The sequence below is a fragment of the Ammospiza nelsoni genome, chromosome 14 (assembly GCF_027579445.1).
Source record: "Ammospiza nelsoni isolate bAmmNel1 chromosome 14, bAmmNel1.pri, whole genome shotgun sequence".
Lineage (NCBI taxonomy): Eukaryota > Metazoa > Chordata > Aves > Passeriformes > Passerellidae > Ammospiza > Ammospiza nelsoni.
The window spans coordinates 13,173,142-13,188,551 of NC_080646.1; the positions used below are offsets into that span (position 1 = coordinate 13,173,142).

The 15,410-nt window shown below is 40.3% G+C and overlaps 1 protein-coding gene across 1 annotated transcript in view; it reads right to left on the bottom strand.

Moving 5' to 3' along the window:
- Window positions 1-7,699: 7,699 nt before the first annotated feature.
- Window positions 7,700-15,410, bottom strand: part of RFX7 (regulatory factor X7) — a 49,202-nt gene continuing 41,491 nt past the window's right edge. The window contains exon 9 of the mRNA XM_059481935.1: window positions 7,700-14,996. Within this exon, the coding sequence (XP_059337918.1) occupies window positions 11,685-14,996 (3,312 nt within the window). The 3' untranslated portion in view covers window positions 7,700-11,684. The remainder of the gene's footprint in view (window positions 14,997-15,410) is intronic.

A 15,410-nucleotide genomic window follows, 5' to 3' on the forward strand; every position in this document is an offset into this window, starting at 1 on the left:
ACACCCAAAGTTTCCAATTCCTTTGGCTCAGCTTTGCCTACATCAGTCTTCAAGTTTAGAAGTATGTCCCAATTGAAGTTTCTGGGTAACAGCCAAGGAAGGAAAATCTGCCTAAGTTACAGTAGGCATGACTTCCAGGTCCAGGTTTTTCTGGGATTGAGTATAACAATGATTAGTAAGTTGTTGTTACAGCTTGCTAGAAAAAGCATGTGGGTTTGTGGCTGTCAAACACCAACACTGGGTTTTGCAGTGCTGTCTCATGCTCTGCTAGAGTGTACAAAGCAAGTAAAAGAAAAGGCATCAGAGCCCCAAAAGCTTACAGCTGAGTTTTTTTTTGTTTTGTTTTTTTTCCATAATTGTAGTCTATTAAAAGATACTCTTTTATTTCTCCCTATAAATATCTTTCTACACATTACTGTCACTATCCAGAACTCTGCCTGCCTTTCTGCAGTCTCAGTCTCTGCTTTTCTGTACAGTAAGGGCTATAAGAAAAGCATCCCAAAGTCCTGTTTAATAAAGGCTTTATTGTGAATATTTTATTAGTGCCTTAGTTATTGGGTTTTTTGTAGGACATCAAAACTCAAACATTAAATTTTAAGTAATGTGTCATTTCAATAACTTTGAAATTTAAAATAATGCCCTTTTGAAACTTACAACAGGACATTAACATACTCATTTTGTTATATTACATTTTTTAAGTGGCAGAGTAACACAGCCCTGACTCTTTTTTTGTGTGGAAAGACCACTAGTGAGAGTAGGCATTAGTCAGTCAATGCCCAAATCCATAAGCAGATGACCTGCCATGAACAGGTCTGAAACACAGAATTTGTTTTTCTGGCTTTGATACCCAGAGGCATCCATACATTAAGGTAAGGTCTATGTGCATTTTCAGTGGGATCAATAGTTATCTCCAATATTCCAGCAAAATATCTATCACTTCACCCAAATTATCCTTTTACTTAAAAATGGGGGAACATAAACCACGATATGTTTGTTAACAAACATTCAGTTCTTATGTTAGATATATATCTCCAGCATTTAATATTTTATGGTGTTATGCTATTACAAACTATTAGTAGAAGAGAGATATTCTGAAAGCAAATAATTGATTTTCAGTTGCAGAGAATAACCTGAATTTGGATCATCTAAGTGCAATGGAACACTTTGTATATCCATACCATTAAAAATCTGTTAATATTTTATCTCATTAGTCCATCCCAATAGTGAGTTCTTATCTGGTAACAAATTTGACTTCTCTTGCCACCTAAATTAACCTTCAGTCCCATGAAAGATTAAAAATTTACAAAGTTTTAAAAAAATTGCATCTCTAAGCTGAAGGCATTCATCCTGATAGATCCAATTTGTGGTTTGAATTTTATAGACATTTATTGGTAATATGGTTTGTGTCTTTCTTTATCATAAATGCTTTTCCTAGGCCAAAGAGAATCTCTACACTATAATACTGAATTACTTTGAAAAAAAAAATCAACAAAGCAGTGTTGGCTTTTAAAGGAGGAAATTATGTGGATAAAGGACATTTGTTTCAGAATTCCAAAGGATTATCACAAAAGCCTTTGATTTAAGAATATATGTTAACTGTAGTGATGGTTAAGTGATAAAAGCTAGGACATCAAGTAGCAGCAAAGTATGTTTTAACTTATTAAATGTAGGATACATTTTTGCTACAGAGGATTTTAAATCAAACTGGATACATTATCTTTGCTGCTCTTCCTTTAAACCAAAGGAATAGAAGTCATTTTAACTGCAACAAAACAAAATAAAACACAACCTAAACAAATAAACAAAAAACCCAACAAACCACTCCCAAAAAACCAAAAAAAACCCCAACAACAAAAAACCCCCAAATCAAAATAAAACAAAAAAACCCAGATGCAAATGGCAGAAACAGATTTTTGTCCTATTGTCTTTTGTTCTACTGAGTCATACAATAGAAAATGTTATGAACCACTCACAATGTCACAGTGATAGGTAAATGGAAATCTGTACAACAGGGAATTCATAGAAAAACATTATACTGGTCATGAGTCATTGCTATGACTAAGAGAAGTAAACACCTATTGCTATTCTAATAATCTCAATTTCTTTACTATTAAGGCAATGTTTCAGTAAAGAGACTGATGCAGAGATGAGTTAAGAGCCCAAGACTTAACACTCTTGTTGGCTTTACTGTTAAATGCAGGGCAGATCCTGGCAATTAATACTGATTTCAAACACGATGACAACGAGATGCAAAACTGATCCAAACATGAAGGCCTATATTTATATTTTGTAAGCAAGTTCTTCAGTCTGGTAGTCACTCCAGGCTGGCAGCTGTCTCTGCATTGCATTGCAACTGGGCTGCTTTTAGCTCATTTGCAGGTTTTCATCAGCCCCTTCCTACTCCTTTTCACTCTCAGTTCTCCAAAGTCACAGGTTCTGTTTTCCTTAGCTTTTCTTCTTTCCCTTAAAAGCAAACATATCCTTGGTTTGGATACACGTGCTTTGCCTGAAGCCAAGCCACTGCCTCCAGCAGTCCCAAGCCCTGCAGCTCCTGCAGGATGACAGCGAGGTGCGACCATCACCCAGGACAGACCAGATGTGAACCAGAAATTCTCTCCTCAAGTAGCTCCTTTCCAGGGCAACCTGCAGACAAAATTTCACACTGCTCTCCAAGCGTGGGCCTGTGTTCCCCAGGCACCAACACCTGCTCTAGCCCAGCTCCCTTCTTCCCTGCCTCCCAGGAAAGATGCTGAGCTCTCCAACTTTGACAGGGTAGAAGAGAAATACATAAAAAATGTTTTTCCTAATTTTTGTGACTTGTATAACAGTTTACGAGCAATTTCTTTTGGAAAGATCTCTGTCTTGATGAGCAAACCTGCATAGTAGGAAGAGCAACTATAGTGGAGGTGGAATGTCACACTCATTTTGTGCATATGCATTTGAATGAAATGGTAAACACTTGTCTGAATCACCACCACTCAGATGTCATCTTCTTCTCTCTATTTTCAGCTTGAGGGGGAGGAGAGCTGCCAGAACAGAAACCCTGAAGTGATGAGCTCCAGCCAACTGCTCCCAGATTAATTATCCACCGGTGATCCCATGTTTAACACACTACTTAGGGATATTTTTGCTAACAGCTCAACCCATTGCAATGTTAGACAAGTAAGAACTTTCCAGGGATTACATATTTGGGCTTTTCTTCTTTAAATACCTTGAGAGTATCCTTCTCCATATGTGTATGAAGTAGTATGTGCTGTATCCTCTTTGCCAGTGCCTAAAACATTGCTAAGACCAGGAGAAGCTGTGTTCTGGTATGGTGTGTGACTGAGCATCACTAATGCACTCTCATCTTCCCACATCTCAGTTTCACACAAGATGCTCCTTCTTAGAGTGTTTCTCTCTTATTTCATTAGGAAAATGGCAATAGTAGATAATTGCTGTTATTGGTTGGTTTGAATTACTTCTGAGGTGTTTTTAATTTCAAATATTTTTGAGTACACAGATTTTCAATGTCCCAGAATAAGTCCACTGATTGGCTTCCAATGATCTTGAAAGTTTTGTCACTGGGAATTAATTACTGATAATACCAAACTACACTTAATAGCACACCATTGAAGAAATGTCCACGTATCTTAAGGTCTGGCTGGCATAAACAGTAATCCCACAAGAAGGTGCTCCTAAAAACCAGGCTGACTGACAAGAATGTAGAGCTTTGTACATGCTGTAAAATGATAATTATTAATGATTAGAGTATTACCTCTGCCAAAAGCAAAGGGAAATGCAAATATCCTGCTATTATCATACAGCTACTGTTTTTGATAAAAGGTTAATCTCAGATAATTCATAACAGGTCTCCAGCAATTCCTTATTAATAAGCACTGAGATCTGCTATTTTGGTTTTTCACAGACAGCCATTTTAGGCCCTTGTGTTAGTTTTGCTGTCCACAATTAATCCTTGTCAGAGCAGATTTTTGTTATGTTTTTGGTGCAAAAACCAAGAACCTTTGAGCAGGGCCTCTTAGACACAGGCACTTCATCATCATTCTCATCCATACATATGTAGCAGGAAAGATGGTTTTAATTTTTCAAAGCAATTTTAAATAGAATCAAGGAGATTTTTTTTCCAGTCAGAATTAATCATTGCTTATACACAGCTTTTTAAACAACACATTTCAAAATGCCTCTTCTTGTCTCGGAGCAAGGAGGATTTGGGCATGATCCCTCTGGGAAATGATTATCATAGCCCTTGGAACAAGTGTCCTTTTGAAGTACTGATAGAGAGCAGGCAAATAGAACACTCAGGGATATTCTTGATAGGGGAAGGAGACGACCAAGTCTTTATCAGTTAATTTATAATGTAGGATAAGTTACAGTGCTGTGTTTTCCCATCCATACTAGAAACAAAAGAATATTTGGAAAAAGAGAGCCCTATAGCTCTCTAAAGTAAGTGTGTTGAGAAGTACTGATTTGAAGCCATAGGTAGGTTGGCTACCTGAGGAAGGCTGCAGGGACAGCTTCTCTTGAAGGACAGGCTCTCCCACTAGCTACCTCCTCCACAGAGTGCTTCAAAAACCTGAGGCTACAGATGGACTCAGCTCCAGCAGCAGGCAGGTAATGCCCTGTTCTGTTTAGTCATCACAAAAATGCACTACAACAAGTTAATAAGTGAACATAAGGCTATCAACTCCTGAAAAAACAGAAATGTATTTCCAGCTTCCCATGTATCTTCTTCCTACCTTCACCACATATGAAGGCTTTAAAAGCACATTTAGCTTATTTGGTATAATATATATGCAACTTTAAAAACACTTCCATCAAAAAGTGTCTCCTTGTATGCATAGGTAGGTTAAAATGAAGCTCACAAGCTGCTGAGGCTCATTTCAGTCCTTGGGCCAATTTTTCAAGTACAATTTTAACATTTGACTCAAAACCCCCCTACACAAAGAGTAGCCTATGCTTTGGATTAGTAGATACTGCTAACATTGCTTGAACCAGCAGCTTGAGATCCACTGCAATTTTATTCTAATAGGCATCATCTAATTAGGTAGTGTGGATAGGCAAAGTTCCAATGATACATAACTTATCATAATCCATATAAAAGCAGTTTATTTAAAAGGAAGCTGACAGCAGAGAAAAGATGAGCCACAGGGACAAAAATGGAGCCTTTTAATGATTTCAGAACTGAGGTATTACCAGATATAGAAAAAGGGTAGGCAGGCCCAGGAAGAACAGACTCAGGAGGAGGCATGACAAAGCCATTGGAGAATAGATATGCAAATGTTCCAACACATTTCAAGTATTTACATCACTGGTAGGATATTTCCTACATATCCAAAGCACATGGCAGAAATGTTATAACCTATCACGAATTAGAATAATTCAGTTATGTATTCTGCATAACAGACAGTCTCTTATTTGGGGTATTTAATCACTGTAATCTGCAAGAAACAGCTGTCTTTTTAGCACTAAATGCTTTCTAAACAATTTTTCCATATCCTCACTTCACTTCTGACTTAATTAATCTGGCTTTCCTGAGTTTGTATGTCACCCCCTTCTCTTTTTTAACAAGTTGGGTAAGAAGAACAAAAGAAACAAAGATTTGCAATTTCATCAGGCAATGTTAACTATGCAGTAGAAGGTGTTGGTTTGTTATAAAAGCAGTAACAAAGGCACTCAGATCCTGTGAAGTAATGCTTAAAATGCCATTTGCTGTGAGCACTACAAAGAGAGGACAGTACAGTCTCACATCCCTTCAGATCCCTCAGCTGTGCACAGAATGGGCTCCAATCCACACACACATCTTGCCTATGGAAGGCCACCTTATTTGAGTTTTTACAGGATTTTCCTACCAGAAAACAACTTCTGCTCACTACTTCAAAGGTCAGTCAGAAAGGATGTTCACATGAGAACTTCCAGCTGCACTTTGAGATAAAAGGCAAGGACACCCAAGTGGCATCACTGCCAGCACTGAGTGGGAGCTGCCTGCAGCTCCTCTGTTATGGCTACCTGGCCAAGGTTTCCTGCAGCCAGAGACAAACACAGCACAGCACAAGGACAGCACAGCCCAGGCCTGGGCACACTCAGGTTAATTGTTAACTATTTTGTGGATCCCAACTCAGAAACATCTTAAGCATACAGTCAGGTCCCTGCTCTTTCCTTAAGTTTGGAATAACTTCCCAGGTTGCTCCAATTTGTAAGCCTCACTATATATTTTTCTTCAATCTTGTCTCCTTATCCAAGCTCAACTTGTACCATTTTTAAGAGAGGGAGGAGAGCAGCAAGATCCAAGCATTGGTTAACTCTAACTTCAGATGGAGCTTCTGTCTCTTGAGTCTAGAACAGTTTCCAAAGAGCCATTTATTCAGTGACCACGTAATAATGCAGGTCTGCTCTAGAGAAGAGATATCAGTTGCCAGAGACACTGTATGGACTACATGAACCACTGCCTCATTTGGCACAGCAATCCCTAAGCCCAGAGGTGGAATTCTGTTTACTGGAATACCAGCTGCATTCACACATACAGACTGGTATTTCTGGAGAAGTGAAAATATTTCAAAGCAATTGTTTTGGACTTCCTCTGGATGTCTTTATTAAGCACGTAAGCATCTAATAATTTGAAATCTACAAAGCTCATGACTTCAGCTCCAAGCTTTCTACCTTCTTAAATCTTTCCTGTTAGGACATTTCCATTCAGAGATTTGTTTGTTTAAAAAGAATCTTTCGATCCTTTTTACCAACCATTAAGACAAATTCTTTCAAATTTACAGCTGAGAGGTTCCAATTAAAACCCATTATTACTTCAGGTGAATCAGCAATTTCTAAAGTAAGCTTCTATTATCTTCTACATTATATTCTATTTCATACCTTGGGAGCTTTTAATTTGCATTTTTATGACTGTGGAGCATAAAGGGTGTCTGTCAATTGTTCATTGAGACCTCTTTGTAAAGCATGTTTAGAATGCAGTGAGATATATTAATAGTATTTCCTCCCACAATATGTTAAAATTTGTATCTTTCTGATTCTATTTCATTTATGTTGTCTTATGTCTCTGTGACAATTCTTTTTCTTTGTTGATGAGCCTAAGGGATTTGTGCAAACATCAAATCTTGTCACCTGCCAGCTCATCTCAGCACCTCAATAGTCTGGGATGTAGTCGAAGTCTGAACAAGTGCCTTCTCTTTGGCATGAAAACCTGACTATTTATCCTCTCTCATTTTTCTGTAGCCAGCTCCTGCTCTGTGGCAATGCCTTTCCATCCTGTTCTCACAGACTATGCTAGGCACACTCATGGGTTTACATGCCATTTTGCAATCCAAATCCAGGCCTCCATAGACCAAAGCACACATTTCCCCTTGGTGTCAGCAACTCAAGCCACACTAACACTACCTTGTAAGAGTGCCTTATGAATATTGAAAGCAGAACCAGGCAAGCACCAATACAGTGGATGGCAACAGCAGCAATGAATGTTGTATGTCACAACTGCAAGAGCTGGCACCAGGCATGAAACCAACACTTGGGCTGAGTCTGACCAAGGCACCCCAGCGAGGAAGATTCACCTTCACACTCAGCTTTACTGGGCTCAGCAATTGCAGCAAGGGTCAACTGGGCAGCTGTCATCTGTCATTGCACAAACTACAAAGTTCTGTATTTTAGGCCAGCCCTAAAGCACATTTTCCATATAAAGAAAAAATTCCAGAAATAATTTTAATACAAAATGTTTTTATTGTTTTTGAAAACATTTAAAAAACAATTTTTGAGCACTTTCAATAAAAAAAATAACTGAAATGCTACTGCAATATTCAACTACTGTAGTTTCAGCAGTACAACAGACAACAAAACACTGGGGAAGAGGGGAGAAACTGGATTTCCTGCACTAAATGAAAATGTGGAACAGGGATTTTTCTTTCCTTATGGTGCAGTAAATAAAGCACAGTATAGTACAAGACTATTATATGATCCTCAGATGCACTGCACAAGAAACGTTTTCCTTCTTTTCAGTTCGGAAGTCAGTGCTTATTGCAATTATTTGCAAATTATTTACTTCATGAATTCTTATCATGATAAAATGATGCAAAAATGTTTTTCAACACCAGAACAATAAAAAATAATCCAAGAAAGGAACATATTCAACAATAACTAAGCTGAATTAGTTAACATAAAAAAGTAAATAACTTGTGAATAACTATGCTCACCTGGTTAACACTGAACCAGCTTCAATACAGCAAAAGAATAAAAAAAATAAAAGTGGTTACAGGAATATATCTAGTACTGTACAAGATTAAGTCATTAACACTCATGCACGTTTTGTGATCATGTATTAACATGGTGAAGCAAACTAAACTTAATTTTTCCTGCTGCAATATTCTCATGTAAGAGAATCAAAAATAGAAATATCTCATTGAGATCAATGCACATTGCTACATAAGACAATTTCACCTGTCACTTTTAATGACATTTTGCCTTCTAATAATGAAACACATTAAAAAGTTTTTTTTTCATTTTGCCTTTTTTTTAAATCTGTGGGCCGTATTTGTTGCATTTATCCTAAGGAATGTGCCTGCCACAGGTTCAACAGAATTTTAGTGCAATATTATGAACTCAGAAAGTTTGCTGGACTAACCAAGCAATCAAATTTAAAGTGTTTGCTGCAATACTGTACACAGGGTACAAATTCACTAGTTTGTATACTTTAGCAAAAACTGCTATCAAAATAATTTATTTCTTATGTTAGTAGGAAGCCAATAATGTAAACAAGGGGTCAGAACTGTCTCAAATTCAAAGTTTTGGAGTATCTGACAAAGACAGGCTTCCATTTGTTAGGATCACAGAATTTTCCTTTGGGTATTGCATACTTTGGTGTGCAGTAGTGCTCTGTCTCAATGTATCATAAAGAACTAACTAGCACTAAGTACAGGGACCTAACATTACTTATAACACCAACACACAAACATCTCTAGAATGATACATACCAATGTACAAAGCTGTGCCTGTGCCTTGGATTTTACTTCAAATAATTCTTATCAAATTTAATACTTTTAATTTTAAACATATATTTACTTTAAACCCACTGATTATAGAATATTTCTGCTAATTAAATCACATGTTAGGCCCAATGTAATGCTTGCATTTAAAAGAGAATTTTAAACGCACTTTTAAAAACCTTTGGTGATGGCTGCATAATTTAGAATGCATCAACTTGAAATCTACTTTTGCTTTTGTGAGAAATCTTAAAAAATCTAGCAGTTAGGCTAAACCTTCCTTCCCCCAGGCTCCCCTCAGTGTCAGTGTCTGAGACCCGAGGTGAGGCCAGCCCACCGTGGGACACGGGCTGCTGCAGCTGCCACTGAGTCACAGCATCACACAAGAGCTGAGCTGGAAGGACCCTCCCCCTTCATCAAAGCAGGTTTCACCTATTCACAGTAGTGCTGGCACTTCACACAGGGTCAGGAAGAGAAACAAAAAGGTGCTGAGTGTCTCTCAGACCCATCCTCCTACCAGGGTGAGGGGATGTTCAACACATCCTCTCAGAAGGCCATGGGCAAATACAGAATTCAAGCCCTGCCTTCAGCAACTTCAGTCTACAAGAAAAATGGTTCAAGTTTTACTGATACACACCTGGCAGGACAACAAGCAGAAAGTTACTATGCAGCTTTTAGTCTCCTCCCCATCACTTTGGAAGAGTCACTTGGTCTTAAAGCAAATCAACATCCTTGTGCTTCAAGGAGGGATCAGAACTCCCCAGGTTTGCTCCTGATGAAGTGGCAAAACTTCTGATGCAAGCACAGTGAAATCAGGCCCCCACAAGCTGCTATTCCTTGGCACACCTGTCTGTCCTTCCAGAAGCCATAAACTGGTGATGAACTGGGGCAAGGGCAAGAGAAGCCATGATATACCAGCACCTCCAGTGCCAATGCAGCAGCACAAGTTGAATCAGCACTGCCAAAAAAATTGACCAGTACTGGGATCTCAAGTCATTTACAAAAACTGAAGAAATAGAAGACCACCAAGTCACTTAAAGAAAAACACTAATCACATGAAAAATCTGAGCATCTTCCCCTTAGAGAAATCTAGGGGGGGGTTTACTGAGCCTCCCCCTTTGTAAATTTATGACCACTCATCAAAGAAATGCAAAAGAAGAAAATTTTTCCTGCTCTATTTTCTGCTTTGTGTCAGGTCACAGGAAAAGTAATCCATTTTATACTAGGCTTAAGGGATAGTATTGTAGCATACTCAGTGCACTACTACTTTTGTAAAAATCTGCCTCTGCAAGTCCTCTTTCTAGTATCAAGGCATAGCTGGGTAAATACCTCTCCCTTTTGACCATTAGAGATCCAGGTATGCCATGCTGATAAAATAAAAGGTCTTTTTGGTTTGAGTGAACCAGTGAGACAGGAGTCTAATTCTCATTTTCCAGAGGGGCAGCATTTTTTTCCTTAAAAACAAAAAAAAAAAAAACAGATTCATCAACCCTGTCAAATCATTTTTGAAAACTGAATTCAGGCTTCTAAAACAGTAAGTACTTTCAAAAGAAGTTTTACCAAAAGAATGATCAAATGTCTTACTGTTTATCTTTAAAGTGCCTGGCAGTATTATGGCTCTATATGAAATATTTTTAGATTAACCACATTTTCCAATATTTTAATAATCTTTTGTTTGAGAGAAAGAGGGGGAGCAAGAAAGACAGAAAGGCTCAACCTACTGAAATAGAAAAAAAATACCATCTTCCTATGCCCTCTACTAGGTTAGGAAAGAGCAAGCTTAAAACAAAGGAGCTTTTAGAAACAGTATTTTAATGAGCTCCAGCAGCTCTCTATTAAAAAAAAGGAAAAAAGAGGGAAAATATCATGTTCCTTCTCTAGCATTGATACACAGTCCCTATCACTTTAATATATGGGGGTCATCCCTAGATTAAACTCAGTGCTCAAAATCTTTTTGCATTAATTTTACCTAATATAAAAACATTGACATGAGAACTAAAATATCAAGTATGTCATGAATATTAATGGATAAAATAACTACATAGATTTATTTCTCTTAAATAAAAAAATTTAGTGCATCTTTTTCCTTGATCATTCCTGTTAGCTTTTCCCATCTCTGTGTTTTAATGGAGATGCCAATGGCACCAGTGCTACAGAGATTTCCCCAGGTTCACCATCGAGCAGTGCTCCAGACAGCTACACAATGATCAGGCATCTGCATGTCACCTGGTCCACTTGTACCCACTCCCCACCACATTACCTACCTGCAGGCACCCTGCATTTCAAACCTGGATGACAAAGGTCAGTAAAGATCACCTACTAAGAAGTAACAACCAATACAAAGCACGGAAAGCCTACAAACAAGCTTGAATTAAAACCCTCCCAAAGCATCAACCATAGCTGTCATCACTGGCTGCCATTAACCACTTCTTTATTTGCTAAAACAAGAAATGTTGAATGGGAAACACTTCAAAATTAAAATTTTAATACTGGCTCTTTGATAGCCCATCACCTTCAGAGATTTGTTTAAAATTTGTAAGACTGCCTTTTCCTTACTGAAGAATGAGCAACAGGTACAGCAAACTTTTTTTAAAAATGCCACAATACATAGCAAGTGTTTCTGCTGCGGGAGGCACTTCCATTAAGACAAATACAATACGTCTGTCTTTTAGATACAGTGTGCTACATACATATTATAAAACAAGATTAACCCAACATTTCAACAGCAGGATGATCCTTACTCTCCATCCACTCAAAACCTGATGCAGTCATTGAGTTAATGGATTCATTGCAGATTTGTTGAAACAAGGGGTCATTTTTTAATTCCTCCAGTGTAGCATCATCATCTTGTCCCTGCTGACGACCTGGATCAAACAGTAGATTTGTGTCTAAAGTGTTCAGATCGTTAATGCTGCCTGAGAGCTCGGAAGACAACCTGATGTCGCTGGGAAAGACAGATGCAACGTTATTGAGATCTGATGCCACCTGATTCACCAGCTGCTGGTTTGTTGGCAGACTGTCCTCCCCTAAAAGGTCTTTTACAGTGCTGCTAAAATCTAATTGCTGCTCTCCGATGTCTGATTGTGCTTGGTTATCTCCAGAAGGAAAACTGATCTGATCGGTGCTGCTATTTTTTGTGAGGTAATTTGGTGTTTGGAATTCATAAACTGAAGTGCTGGAATTGATCATACTTTGTGGGTTGGCACTAGGAAAAGCACTGGATGTCTCCAAAATCTGAGTGAGATTCATCCTGGCTGTGTAATTTGAGGGCATGTTGTTCATTCCCAAACCTCTCACTGCATCATCACTATCAGAATCAAGTTTGTTTAACAACACACTGGTTATTTTTTTAGTGTTTGTTTGTTTCTGAAGAGACGGGAAGGCCGTCTGCATCATCACAGTCAACGGGACTGACTGGCTTCTCTGTGCTATGTTATTGGCACTGGTGTCTGCATGGATATTAGCGAATACATTGTGAACTTCGGGAGTCACCGGACTTCCAAAAGGTGTCACATTAGAACGTGGTATATTTGACACAGGGTAAACAGTGCTTCCACTGAGATTACGCTGGCGATGGACAGCGGGGCTCACGCTCCGGCATCTCAGACTGTTGTTGAGAGACGAACCAGTTCCTTTGTTGTCCAAAGGAGCAGGAACAGCAAAGCCCTCCTGCTTGGTAGTGCTACTGACAGGGGCTGCCTGGTGCTGCACAGGTGAAACAGGAGTCACGCGACCGAAGTGAGTGTCGTGGTGGCGTGGCTGAGACTGGTATGACTGGCCGGGAACTGCAAAAGCGTGAGGTTTCCTGAAGCGATCTTCCACCAGCTCCTGGTAGCTTGTGAGGATGCCATGGTTGGCAACAGAGGAATTGCCAACCCCGCTGTAGCCGTTGTTCATCCACTCCAGCTTGGTTTTGTCAGGATGGGTAGCCATAGGCCGCTGCATTGGCTTCACAGGGCTACTTGATATGATGCTGGCATCGTGGTAAGCCATGCTAGAGCTGATGGGAGTAAATGCAAACGGGTTTCGGCATTCCACAGGACTCGGAGGGACACTGCTGCTGCAGTTGGAATGGGGTGTGCCAATGGGCGTGTGCCGGCTGCTTCCGAGGGCACTGTCTACGGGCGTCGTCTGAGCCAGCCTTGAACAAGGGCTCTCTCGAGACATGTTCTGAGACCCAGCAATCATTTCGGAGGTGGGTGTTGGAGTCGGGGTGGGAGTGGGAGTTGGGGTGGGAGTGGGGGTGGGAGTGTGAATTGGAGTGCTGTTGTTATGGATCGAATGGTAAAAGTGCGTGTTGCTTGGATGAGATGATACGGGAGCTCCTTGAGCTGCAGCCTGACTCTGAAGCGCCATTCCTAGACAACCACTATAAGGATGGGAATTGTTCATGGACATTTGCTCCTCCATGAGCACCAGCTCCTCCACAATGCTGTCCTGGGTAAGGTCGTCATCAAATGAAAAGAAGTTTTCATTTGACTGAGGGACTGTATGCTCAAACTCTTTCAGCTCAGACTGCAGAGGTAACTGATTTGAAGACTGTGCTTGTATTTGATCCAAGGAGTCCTGGATCTGGCTCTGTAACTGCTGGCTGTACACATCCTGCTGCATACCTTCACAGTGCACCGGCTCCCACGCCGACTCCTGTAAGTCACTAGAGCCAGAGTGCCCAGCAATACTCATAACACTGATATCTTGCTGCTGATCACAATTTACAGATGCAAAATCAGAGGTTTTGGTGATATGGTGCCATGTATTTGGGTTAAAGCTGCCATCAGATTTTGAATCATTTTCTATGATAAACAAGTTTCCTTCCAATTTTACTTTTATATCTGGAGATGATGCTGATGCAAGCTGCTGTTCTAAAGCAGGATCACAGGTATTTAAATTGGTGCTCAAAGAAAGGTCTGTTGCTAAGTTTGCAGCAGCTGTAGGAGGTACAGGTACTGTCACAGGTACCTTGATGGGAACTTGAGCAAGCGTTGCTGTGTTGTCACTGTTAGCTATTGATCCAACCTTCAGAGCCTTCTTAACATTGTTCGCTTTTTGACCCTCCACGGCATTGCCAGGTGCAAACTGCTCCAATAGTGGTTTCTTTACAGGTGGTAACTGGGAATCCTGAAGTGTGGAAGGTTGTCTCTTTCTCGGACTTTTAGTGCATGTTTTGTCTTTAATCATAGATTCACCAGTAGGAGGTGAATTGATGCTGGTGCTGGACAAGTTTTGACTGGCAACTGTGAGCTTAAGAGTGCTTTGATTATTGCCTGCTGAAGAAACTGGTGTGATTTCATCAGACTGTGTCTTATATTTGGTCCCTGCTTCTTCAGCTTCCTGATCACAGCCCTTACCTGGTTTTAGCTCCATGACATCATCCGTTGAAACCTTCAAGGCTGCAACCTCAAAATTAATTAGCTGTGCAGGAGGCAGGTCAGGGGTTGCCTTTATGGATTTAGACACGTCAGAACTCTCTTGGCCCTGTGCAGAGTTCTCATCCAGCAATGCTTCTGGTTCTGTTTTGATCTTGACTGCAGGTGTAGCTGCAGCAGTGCTAGGCTTGGATCCTGGAGACTGAAGTGAAACAACAGATCCATTTTTAATCTGTGGACCAGTCCTCCCTTCTTCCACTGCTCCTGCACTAGTGCTAACCGAAGGCGTCTGTTTGACGGGCACACTGCTGCTACTCGGGGCGAGAGATATTGCTGTCATTTTTACCACGTTTAAGGAATTCACGTGTGGAGCCGGCACAACAGTCTTGATTGGGCTACTGGTAAATAGCACCGTGGTGGGAGAGCGGATGGTGAGAGCACTGGTGTTTGCTGGCTTGGGCAAGATCTGCGGGTAGCGATGCCGGGCAGAGCGGTCACCAACGGGGCTAGCGGGAACGTTCTGGGGAGTCTTTGGTGGCTGCTTGACTGATTGCATGTGCTGAGTGACCACCTGAACGTTGAGCGGCAGGACCTTGCTGTCAGACGATCCCATAGGACTTGGAGAAGTCACCAACTGCCTGGTTCTTGGCACCTGTAAAGAGAGAAAAAGTGTGGTAACAAAGCCAGAGGTCCCCAAGCCCACGCATGACCTCAGCCCCAAGCACTTCAAAAGTGAAAGACAATATAGCTCAATACACCAAAGCTAGTGAATATCAGTTTGAAAGAAAATAAGCTCTTCTACTTGTCCAAGACGATTTCTATTTCCCTGCCTAAGGATTGGTAGACAGACATATGCCTCCTACTTTTAAGGCATGAGGCACTGGTGTATACACTAGTCTGCTCTTCTGCTAATGAAAGGATCATTCTCATACAATCCTTCACCACCTGGGACAAAAAGATTGACATACAAAGGCTAAAGAGGAGAGGATGTGTTCAAAATACTGCTCATTGTTAACGTTTCAAAATTGAGTTAAATACAAACTCACCATCAGGCAGAAAAACTGGC